This window comes from Geotrypetes seraphini, chromosome 6, assembly GCF_902459505.1.
Source record: "Geotrypetes seraphini chromosome 6, aGeoSer1.1, whole genome shotgun sequence".
In the NCBI taxonomy this organism is placed as follows: domain Eukaryota; kingdom Metazoa; phylum Chordata; class Amphibia; order Gymnophiona; family Dermophiidae; genus Geotrypetes; species Geotrypetes seraphini.
In genome coordinates, this window is record NC_047089.1 from 51,658,065 (window position 1) to 51,670,179 (window position 12,115).

The 12,115-nt window shown below is 41.5% G+C and overlaps 1 protein-coding gene across 6 annotated transcripts in view; it reads left to right on the forward strand.

The window, feature by feature from the left end:
• The window catches only part of PDS5B (PDS5 cohesin associated factor B), a 376,109-nt gene that overhangs the window by 25,252 nt on the left and 338,742 nt on the right, over nucleotides 1-12,115 (forward strand). For all 6 annotated transcript variants that reach the window (XR_004539863.1, XM_033948532.1, XM_033948533.1 and 3 more), the window contains exons 4-5: nucleotides 2,869-2,955; nucleotides 3,061-3,158. Coding sequence is in view for 5 of the 6 variants with exons in the window: in XM_033948532.1 (XP_033804423.1) it covers nucleotides 2,869-2,955; nucleotides 3,061-3,158 (185 nt within the window). In the remaining variant the exon portion in view is untranslated. The remainder of the gene's footprint in view (nucleotides 1-2,868; nucleotides 2,956-3,060; nucleotides 3,159-12,115) is intronic.

A 12,115-nucleotide genomic window follows, 5' to 3' on the forward strand; every position in this document is an offset into this window, starting at 1 on the left:
TAGAGATGATAGGGAGAAATGTTGGATAGGGAATAGTGGGAAGGATGGAAAGGGATGCAAGAGGAGCCTCAAGGAGGTGGGAAAAAATAATGGCCCTATCCCAACAACTTCAGGTGTTGCAGCAAGTATGTTTCGAGACTGGCAATCGGGCAGGACGATTATTGGTACATAAACTTAGACGAAAGCAGTTGCAAAATTATATATCCCAGATTAAAGGCCCAGACAGCGTTGATCTTAGGTCCTCTGGTAAGATTGGGAAAATACTTACCCAATACTATATACTAGGTTGTATACAGCAGAGGAGGGCGTTCCTGAGGTGTTTGAGGCAGGTGCACATCCCTTGTTTATCACAGGAGGAGGCGGATTGGCTTTCCCGATTTTTCATTTATTTCATTTATTTATTCAATTTTCTATACCGTTCTCCCAAGAGAGCTCAGAACGGTTTACATTAATTTATTCAGGTACTCAAGCATTTTTCCCTATCTGTCCCGGCAGGCTCACAATCTATCTAATGTACCGATCTATAGAGGTAGAGGAAACCTTGCAGGTCATTAAGGCTTTGCCCTTTGGAAAAGCACCTGGGTTGGATGGCTTCCCTAACAAATTTTATAAATGCTTTTGCTCTCTCCTGGCACAGCCCCTAACGGGAGATGTGTTAACAATGGTTGTGGAAGTTAGCGGGAGTTACTCTGCTGCCAAAGCCAGGAAGGTATGTTACGAATTGTGCCTCATACTGTCCCATTTCACTTCTTGGGATGGATTATAAAATCTTTACTGGCGTTTTGGCCTCATGACACAATGTTACATGGGCTCCCTTGTCCAAGATGATCAGGCTGGTTTCGTTCAAAGCAGGCAAACATTTGATAATATTTGAAGGGTTCTCCGTATTATCCATTCTGCAAAGGCCCAGAAAGTGCCAGTGTTGATTTTGGGAGTGGATGCAGAGAAGGCCTTCGACAGGGTGCCTTGGCCTTTCTTCTTTAAGATGCTGGCATCTCTGGGGATCTCGGGGTAGTTTCTTGACTGGACAAGGATGCTCTACATGAAGCCTCTGGCGATGCTTAGGGTGAATGACGAATATTGTGCCGAGTTCGAGTTGGCCTGGGGCACAAAACAGGGGTGTGCTTTGTTGCCCCTTCTCTTTGCTCTGCTTATGGAGCCATTTGCTCAGAGGGTTCGGGATTGTCAGGACATTACTGGAATCCCTAGTGGTGGTATTGAACAGAAAATTATCCTTTTTGCAGATGATTATCTTCTTATGCTCTGTCATCGTCGGGAATCATTGCAGGGAATAGTCTTGGCCTTTTAATTGTGAAAGAGGTAGGTTGTGCACTTTTGAATATCACTGACTGATGTACCATCTAAGTTTTCTATTATTATTGCTTCATTGGTAACTGTGGCGCGCCTGGTCTTGGCTGCCGCATGGCGTCAGGAGACTATTCCTTCCCAGGAGCAAGTTTTTCAAAAAATGGACTATGTATTTTGTATGACGAAGTTGACAGCCATGAATTATCATAGATTGGGAAGGTTTCTATTACAGTGAAAACCGTATATTGCTTGGTGTGAACGGAGGGGGATTTCTGTATAGGAAATTCTCTACATCGTTAGCGTTATTTCCAGAGCCACCGAGGGATGGGTGGGATTTCAGTACTTTTGTTGATGATGGTTGCCTTGTATCAAAGATCATGTTGCAACAGTTTTTTATTTTTTTGCTGTTCTTGCTTTTATTGAAAAATCAGAGAAATACAAACTTAAAAAAAAAAAACCCATAAGAATTGCCGCTGCTGGGTCAGACCAGTGGTCCATCCTGCTCAGAAGTCCGCTCACACGGCGGCCCCAAGATCAAGATCAGTGCTCCAAATGAGTCCAGTCTCACCAATTTAGCATGAACTTTTCCAACTTTGTCTTGAAACCCTGGAGGGTGTTTTCCCTTATAACAGACTCCAAAATAGTGTACCAGTTTTCTACCACTCTCTGGGTGAAGAATAATTTCTTTACGTTTGTACGGAATCTATCCTCTTTCAACTTTAGAGAGTATCCTCATGTTCTCCCTACCTTGGAGAGGGTGAACAGTCTGTCTTTCTCTACTAAATCTATTCCCTTCAGTATTTTGAATGTTTTGATCATGTCCCCTCACAATCTCCTCTTTTCAAGGGATCTCTGATTGCAAATTCTATTACAATCTGGTAAGGTTATAACTGTCCACTTTTAACAAAATCAAACTTTAAAACAAACTGAATAATGACTAAACTTAAGGCAAATATGCAAACTCCATGTACTGTGTTCCTGAGAGCACGTAGGGGAGGGTTGGTGATGGAATTGCATGGCAATTGTGTGCTTCTTGCGAACAATATAATTTTCCTGTATTCCATTGGCCTGCTTTCCAGACTTGAGTATTAAAAGAAGACAGTTTTTTAAATAGGTTTGGGAGATTCTGAATTTTTTAGTATTTCATAAATTTTAAAAATGTTTCTACAAGGATTGATAAAGCTAAGTACATACAAGAAATTTTAATTTCAAAACTAAACTATCCTGTACAGTTCTTGTTAATTGTGGGCTGTATTCTAAAAGATCCTTAACTATATCTGTGTACTGCATACTTTTGTAAAATATTACTGTTTTCCTTGTTTTTATGATATTTTTAACATATCGTCTTCTGCTGCTGTTTTTGAACTACTACTGGTGAAACCTACATTACAAATGTATGGCTATTTCCCTAAATAAAGCTTTTTCAGTTCTATGTTGATGTAGCTGTAAGCCTTCAGTAGCTATTCAGAAGTATTTAACAAGCATTATTCTTCAGTTTATAGACTATTGAAACAGTGATGAGCTAGCTCTTTTCAATATTTTCTGATTTTTATTTCATAGGATATATTTATGTTTATAACAAGGCAACTAAAGGGACTTGAAGATACAAAAAGCCCTCAGTTCAATAGGTATTTTTATTTACTTGAGGTAAGTTTTTATTTCTTTCTGATGTATTTTACCCCTTCAACTTGTAATTTGCTTGCATTTTTCTAAAACTGGATAATGGTTTTACCTTTTTCCCCTCCCTTCTAGAATATTGCTTGGGTCAAATCCTATAACATATGTTTTGAGTTGGAAGACAGCAATGAAATCTTTACACAGTTGTACAGAACACTATTTTCAGTAATAAAGTAAGTATACTAAGAATATTTCCTAACAGTTTGTAATTTTTCAGACAGTTTCTGTAGTTTATTGAAACTGGAAATCTCACACTTTTCAGTTTGAGGAGTGTCCTGGTTTTACCTTTTTAGAAATTAAATATTTCATCTGTTTTAATCTTTATTTTTATCCTGAAAGAAATTGATGTACATGGGTATAATTATAGGAAATGGATTGAAGGAAAGCCTGCATTTCTTGACAACACATTTTTCTGGAAAAACAGGGTGAAACAATTACTACTAAACTAAACTAAATCTTAGGTTTGTATACCGCGCCATCTCCATGGTCATAGAGCTCGGCACGGTTTACAGGGATTGTGAAGAGAAAGGAACTACAAGGAAAGGGGTTAGATGAAGATCGGAGGAAAGAGGAATGTTAAAGAGCTGGGATGTCAGATGAGGAGGGAGTGATTAAGTTTTTGAGAAAAGCCAGGTTTTGAGATGTTTGCGGAAGGGTTGGAGAGCACTCAGGTTCCGAAGAGGGGAGGTAAGATTATTCCAGAGCTCGGTGAATCTGAAGAGGAGGGAAGTCCCCAGTTTTCCTGGGTGGGAAATGCCTTTTAATGAGGGGAAGGATAGTTTTGATTTTTGGGTAGGTCTGGTGGTACTAAGATTCGGGGAATTCCAGGACAGTGGGATTAATGGAGGAAGGATGCCGTGGAGGATCTTGAAAGTTAGGCAGATGCATTTGAAGTGGACTCTGGAAATTATCGGAAGCCAGTGAAGCTTGGAAAGGAGTGGTGAGACGTGATCGAATTTACTTTTTGCAAAGATAAGCTTGGCCGCGGCATTTTGGATCCGCTGGAGTCTGTGGAGGTTTTTCTTCGTTAGGCATATGAAGATGGAATTGCAATAGTCCAGTCTGGAGAGGATGATGGATTGGACGAGAACGGCGAAATGTTTTTGATGGAAACAGGATCTTACTGTCCTCAGCATATGAAGGCTGAAATAGCATTTTTTTACCAGGGAGTTGAGGTGGTCGTTGAAGGACAGTGTAGAGTCAATGGTGACACCTAGGACCTTGCTGGAGAATTCGAGCTGCAGGGTGGAGCTGGAGGACAGTGGGATTGAGGTGGGTAGCTGGACTAATTTTGGGCCAAGCCAAAGAAGTTTTGTCTTGGATTCATTCAATTTCATTTGGACGGTGTGGGCCCAAGATTGCAGGTTCGAGATACAGGAGGATATGTTCTCTGAGAGATCATTGAGGTTCGAGTCTGTCTCCAGAAGGACAAGGATGTCGTCAGCATAGGTGTAAATTGTTTCAAGGGAGGATAGCTGGAGGAGTTTTAGGAAGGACATATAGATGTTAAAAAGGATAGGGGATAAAGGTGAACCTTGTGGGACTCCACAGATTGGTATCCAGGGGGAGGATGAGGTGCCATTCTTGTTGACAGTGTATGAACGGGAACGAAGGAATGGTTTGCTTGAGCCAATTAAATATTTTAAGAGGAGTCCAGTGTGTAAACCAGAGCTGGATTAGGGCATAGGCAAACTAGGCACATGCCTGGAGCTCAAAAGGTTAAGAGGGGGGACGGGACCTTTTTCAGATGTGCTCAGGATTCAGGAGGCTAGGATTACCAACTTCCTGGATTTTTAATTTTCTTGATTTTATAAAGTTATAAATTACAGTATAATCTCATAACGGACTCGCTTATAATAGAACCTCGCCTATAGCGGATGAGATCTGCTGGTCCCGGCTGTGCGCCATTATAAACATACAGAAAATCATCGCATATAACGGACTTTCGGATATAACTGACAACCAATTAGGTCCCCTAGAGCCGTTTTTAGCTGTAATTTTCTTCGGCTATAACGGACATGCAGGCTCCGACTACAAGGTGCGTGGCATTCTGGTGATATAGTATCAAAATGCAGCTCAGAAGAAAATGACAAGAGTATTTCTCTTTCCAGTACAGTATGACATAATGCTTTAGAACAGTGTTCTTCAACCTTTTTACACCCGTGGACCGGCAGAAATAAAAGAATTATTTTGTGGACCGGCAAACTACTAGGACTAAAATTTAAAAACCCCGTTTACGCCCCATCTCCGTGAGCTCTGTCCCCGCAAACCATCTGATCCCATCTGCACAAGCCGCAATTATGATTTTATATTGAACGTGTATTTTATTAAAGTATAAAAAGAAACAATATTCTGAACAATTGTGATTTTATAAATACAAATATACAGAGCACGGACCAACAAAACCCCTGTCTCCCCTCCCCTTCACATATATCCCCTCTACTATCAAGAAAAGTTATTATAAAGCCAAGTTATTATAGAATGCTACATAGAAATATCATGCTACAGAATACTGCAGGCTCCAGTTATGTCTCTAGCAGGATATATAATTCAAATCTGATATATTCAAATGACAAAATAGAAATAAAATTATTTTTTTCTACCTTTTGTTGGTTTCTGCTTTCATCTTCTTTTCACTCTTTTCCTTCCAGCATCTGCCCATTCCATCCAATGTATGCCCTCTCTCCCTTCCATATGTATCTGACTTCTTTCTATGCCCCTCTTCCTTGTCCATCCTCCTCTCTCCTTTTTACATCATTCATTCCAGCTTCACTGCTTTCTTCATTTTTATCTCTCCTACACCAGATCTAGCATCTTTATCCCTCTCTCATTTCTCTGCTGACCCCCTTTCCAGCATCAATGTCTCTCTACTTTCTCATTCCTCTCTCTCCCCTTTCTCTCATCTGATCTCTCCATTCCACCCTGACCCCCTTCCCCTCCTGTAATCTCCCTGCCAGCTGTTTCCTTCCTTTTTTCTTTCTCCCTTCCCTCCTCCCTCTATCCAACATTAACTCTCTTCCCATTCCTTTCCCTCCTCCCTCCCAGCAGCATCTCTCCTTCATCTCCCTTCCCTCCTCCCTCTATCCAACAATAACTCTCTTCCCATCCCTTTCCCTCCTCCCCTCCCAGCAGCATCTCTCCTTCATCTCCCTTCCCTCCTCCCTCTATCCAACATTAACTCTCTTCCCATCCCTTTCCCTCCTCCCCTCCCAGCAGCATCTCTCCTTCTTCTCCCTTCCCTCCTCCCTCTATCCAACATTAACTCTCTTCCCATACCTTTCCCTCCTCCCCTTCCAGCAGCATCTCTCCTTCTTCTCCCTTCCCTCCTCCCTCTATCCAACATTAACTCTCTTCCCATCCTTTTCCCTCCTCCCCTCCCAGCAGCATCTCTCCTTTTCCCTTCCCTCCTCCCTCTATCCAACATTAACTCTCTGCCCATCCCTTTCCCTCCTCCCCTACCAACAGCATCTCTCCTTCTAACTCCCTTCAAGTCCAGTAACAGATCTCCCTTTTCCAGCACCTTCCCTGCCTCCTACAGTGGCTTCCTCCCCTTCCAGCAGCTCTCCTGCCTGCAGGAAGTTGCCGGTAAATCACTGCCCTGGCAAATTGGAGAGCTGGTGGGAGGGGAGACAGCCACTGTGAAGGCTCCCCAGGATCTTGTTCGCACACGCTGACCATCTCCCTCCACCTGAACCTGAATCTGCAGCTCTCTCCGGTCTAATCGCAACTTCCCCGCGGCCCTCTTCAGCAACTCGGCAGGGGTGGCGATCAAGACACGCTGCCGACGTCGGGACCTTCACTCTCTAAGTCCCGCCTATTTTGTTTCAACTTCCTGTTTCCGAACAGGCGAGACTCAGAGAGGGAAGGCCCCGACGTTGGCAGCCTATCTTGATCGCCTGAGGCTGGGAGGAACATTAATCAACAGGAACCGCAGTCGGCAGGAAATTTAACTGCCGACTTGATCTCGCCGGTCCTGTGTGGACCGGCAGAAATTTTCTGCGGACCGACACCGGTCCGCGGACCGGCGGTTGAAGAACTGTGCTTTAGAACATCTTTTAGTGTTCTGGTTTTGCAATCATTTCGTGCCATACCAATGTTTTGCGGAGTTTTGTTCTTGATGTTGCTGATATGGTTGTGCAGTGACTGTTGTTCATTGATTGAATTTTGTTTTAAGTTGACCTAAATAAAGTTTTTTAAAAAAGGCAACTCTGGATATAACGAACTCTGGATATAACGGACCGTTTTTCCAGGTCCCTTGAAGTCCGTTATAATGAGATTATATTGTACCTGTCTTAAGACCCAGATGGACAAAGCTCCAGACACCACAATTAAAAAAATACTGTGGTGGGAATGATTATTTCTTTTACTAGCGATGCATGCTATTTGTGTAGAGTATTGCCAGTAAAAGGGGGAGGAGCAATGCCTGGCGCTTGCTCAGAGGAGCATTTGCTAGCACAGCTCCTGCCTGCCTGCTTGCCTGTCAAAAAAGAAGACGACGCTGCTCTCACTGTCTGCTGGCCTGCTAGTCCAGCTGATCGGGGCAGGGGAATCTGTAATCAACAGAACTGGCAGGACTCAGGTTTCATTTTTATTTAAAAATTTGATATACTGCCTTATTAAAATTCAAAGCGGTTTTACATAACATAAAAACAAAGTATAAAAAGAACGTACGTTAAAAACAAATTACAAATAATGCTACAAACAATCAAATGCACTGCAAACATTAACTTTTATCGATACAGGATGGAGAAGGGCAGAAATACAATTTGTATAAAGAGAAAGAGGGGGAAAAGGACCAAAACAAAAGGAAGGGAGAACAAAATATAAATAGGCTAGAATAATGTAAGATAAGCTAACATGATTAAAATATTGCAAAGAATAGATTTCCATTACCGTCCTTAGAAGGACTATTATATACCAAATGAGTCTTTAAAAAGAAATGCCTTCAAGTTACTTTTAAATTTATCCAGGGATGTAATTTCTCTTATATAATTTGGTGCTGAATTCCAAATGGTAGGGTCCGTAATAGAAAAGATGCTAGTATGCATAGTGTTAATGTATCTTAAAGAAGGGATGGATAGCAAGTTTTGATTAGATGAGCGTAATGTGCGATGAGGGGTATGGAGATAAGTAAGTAGCCTGTTAATAAAATCAGGTTGGCTGGAAGTTTTGGTCTTGTAAGTCAGTAACATTATTTTATAGGAAATTTGATGATCTATAGGAAGCCAGTTGATCAGTGGCTTCAGGGAGTCCTGCTGGTCCAGCTGACTGGGGATTCCCTTGCTCCAATCAGCTGAACCAGCTTTTTATTAATGGGTAAAACTTTTGTGCATATGTTTATGTGCCTGAACCAATCGGGGTCGTAAGCTTCTCCCAATGCATCACAGGATGCATAGGGCATAGGCCTAAGATTCTCTGGCTCAGGCACCTAAGGCCCTTCCCCTATGAGGGGCTTTAGGCATTTAAGCCAATTGAGGCCTTAGATCAGGGGTAGGGAACTCCAGTCCTCGAGAGCCATATTCCAGTTGGGTTTTCAGGATTTCCCCAATGAATATGCATTGAAAGCAGAGCATGCAAATAGATCTCCTGCATATTCATTGGGGAAATCCTGAAAACCCAACTGGAATACGGCTCTCGAGGACTGGAGTTCCCTACCCCTGCCTTAGATCCTCCCAGTGTATCCCAGGATGCTCAGAGAAGGGGAAGACTCATCATTCTGAAGAGGTGGTCATTTCGGCAGGAGGGAGTAGACGTCCCTCCTGCCAAACTTCAAATGCAAGGTAGGAGAGGGATTGGGGGGTTGTCGAGAGATTCCCACATGGTGGTGGGGGGGCTTGACCCTGCAGGATGAAGGAGTTGGCATCCCTCCAGCTGAATATATATATTTTTAAGTTCAAGGGTATATGTGGTATGGTAGAATTCTGGCATATGGGGTGAGGCCTTACTTGTCAGTGCCTGAGTCATATGGGACATTCCATATCAAATGGTCCTGTTTTGAAACATATCTCCAGTCGATCATCTCAGAATTCCTTGAAATGTTATGTATGAGTAGCCTAAAGTCCTAAAATAAACTGCAAAATATTAGACTCGGTATGCATTTGTTCCTGAACTAGGGCATGTAATTTGAGGGGTACTCTGGTTCCAGTTGCATACAGACTGAAAAAAGTGGCTTCTTTCAGTATTTTATATAAAATCAAAACTGGTAGAAATCTCAAATTTGGCTTATCTGTACAGTTTTTGACGTTGCATTCAGATATACTGATGGAATTACCCAAATTACTTTTTTTCATTATTGCCCAGCAAAATGAACAAAAAATTTATCGCACAAAACAAGGTTCATGTTTTGGATATCAATTACTTTGAAAATATTTTATTAAATGCCTTGTAATTTTTACAAGTATATTAACAATACTGGTTTCTGTGAATATATAAATTATGAGCTGTCCAGCAAGAGTTCCTGCAAAAATATGGCATGGTAAAATGCACTCGTAAACAATTTTGCCTTGTTTTTAGGGCAAAATATCTTCATGTGGGCCATCTTAGATTTTTATTTATTTAATTTTTTAATACCACAAAAAAGAACATCTCTTCTACAAAGGTCAATATCTTGCTTCCAGACCTTCTATGGTCTTTAAAACTGCTTGAATGTGATGAAATAATTTAGCTTAGCAGGGTTTAAAAAAGGTTTGGATAAATTCCTAAAATTAAAGTCCATAGACCATTATTGAGATGCCTTGGGGAAATCCATTACTTATTCTTAAGATAAGTAGCAATAAAATCTGTTTTATTACTTGGGATTTAGCTAAGTACTTGGGACCTGGGTTGGCCACTGTTGGAAATAGGATACTGGGCTTGATGGACCTTCTGACTGTCCCAGTATGGCAATTCTTATGTTTTTGTACATGGCCTGGGCTGCCACTGGAAGGTTCTGTTACTGCACATTGTAAGGTTTAAAGCGGCCCCACAATGTTAAGTTGTAGGAGTTACGTGAGAGGCGCCCTTACAAAACGCCAGGTCCCAGGTTCAATTCCCTCACCAAAGATTCACCAGGAATAGAATCAAATGAGAAGCACAGCCAGAGGTGATTGCATAAAGAATATATTATAGAAATAGGCATACAGAAAAGTAAGATTCATAAAAGTTACACTTAAACATTAAAATTACAGACTGCTTCTGTGTTCTTGTGAATGAGAGAGAACACACAAAGAAAGAGAGAAAAGGGGGGTGGGGAGGGTGATGTCCCAAGCTTCAGGTAGAGAGCAAGACGAACAAGAAGAATAAGAGAGCCAAGAGAGAAGGGTGATGTTGCGAGGGGGCTTTTATAGTTTGGAAACTTATTCTAAATACAGAATCTATTGAGCTTCAATAGAACTTAAACATAGTAAACTTGTGCTAGACAGAAGAAGAATAGGCTGAAGTCAAATGTAATTTCCAGTATGCCTCTGACAATAGTTTATGATTAATCTTAGTTATCTGTGCACCTGGACCCCCTAAGCCAGGGGTGTCCAATGTCGGTCCTCGAGGGCCGCAATCCAGCGGGTTTTCAGGATTTCCCCAATGAGTATGCATGAGATCTATGTGCATGCACTGCTTTCAATGCCTATTCATTGGGGAAATCCTGAAAACCCGACTGGATTGCGGCCCTCGAGGACCGACATTGGACACCCCTGCCCTAAGCTGTCTATTCTAAGCATCAGACATTAACACATCTTCTTAGCACCTCTTCACCCCTCTTAGCTGCAAGTTGGTTTGTAATCATGATTTAATCAGGGCTATTTGAAACCGTCTGTCTGGATGCTTTCTGTGAATAAGCACTCAGGGTCTATCTGCATCTACAATCTACATTCCAGAGTCAGATTGATATAATTTCCCATAGTCCTTTGATGACATTAGTTATGCCAACTGAAAATGCTGATTGCTAGCAATAGCTATGCTGACATCTCCCATACTTTTTTATTTAAAAAAAAAAAATTGTTAACATTTTTCTTATTCTTTGAAATGAAGGCAAGCTTGCAATGCCCTTCTATAAACAGCCAGTCTGCCCTTCGCAGATGTCTCTCTTACCTCCAACATTATATCCGCATGTCCCCTGTCCTGCAGAATCTCTAAGCTATGAAGATAAACTGTTCCCATTATGAGTTCAAACCTCTGTCTTAGGTTGTACAGTTATCTGGGCGGGGGAAACCAAAGATGCTATATCTTACCCGTCGTTGAGAGAATGAATTGTGCATAAGGGATACAGGAAGCTTTCTCAGGAGGTTCAGGCATTAAGTTACCAACAGTATGCAAGTATGGAATATGAGATAATATATTATGTCTGACCCTGGTATGCAATGCAATAGGCCATGCCAAATTAAAACCAAATTAGAACCAAATTAGCAAGTGTCAGAGAAGATACTGGAAATACATGTATAACTGTCTTAAAAGCTAGAAGGAACTTTGTGAGATGGTTTCATATAGCCCTAAAGACGGTTTCAAATAGCCCTGATTTAAAACGTGATTACAAACCAACTTGCAGCTAAGAAGGGCGAAGAAGTGCTAAGATGTGTTAGATGTGTCTGATGCTTAGGGGGTCCAGATGCACAGATAACTAAGAATAATCAGAAACTATTGTCAGAGGCATACTGGAAATTACATTTGACTTCAGCCTATTCTTCTTCTGTCTAGCACAAGTTTACTATGTTTAAGGTCTATTGAAGCTCGATAGATTCTGTATTTAGAATAAGTTTCCAAACTATAAAAGCCCCCTCGCAACATCACCCCCCTCTCTTGGCTCTCTTATTCTTCTTGTTCATCTTGCTCTCTACCTGAAGCTTGGGACATCACCCCCCTTTTCTCTTTTTCTTTGTGTGTTCTCTCTCATTCACAAGAACACAGAAGCAGTCTCTGTAATTTTAATGTTTAAGTGTAACTTTTATGAATCTTACTTTTCTGTATGCCTATTTCTATAATATATTCTTTATGCAATCACCTCTGGCTGTGCTTCTCATTTGATTCTATTCCTGGTGAATCTTCGGTGAGGGAATTGAACCTGGGACCTGGAGTTTTGTAAGGGTGCCTCTCACGTAACCCCTACAACCTAACATTGTGGGGCCGCTTCAAACCTTACATTTTGGGGGCTTGTCTGGGA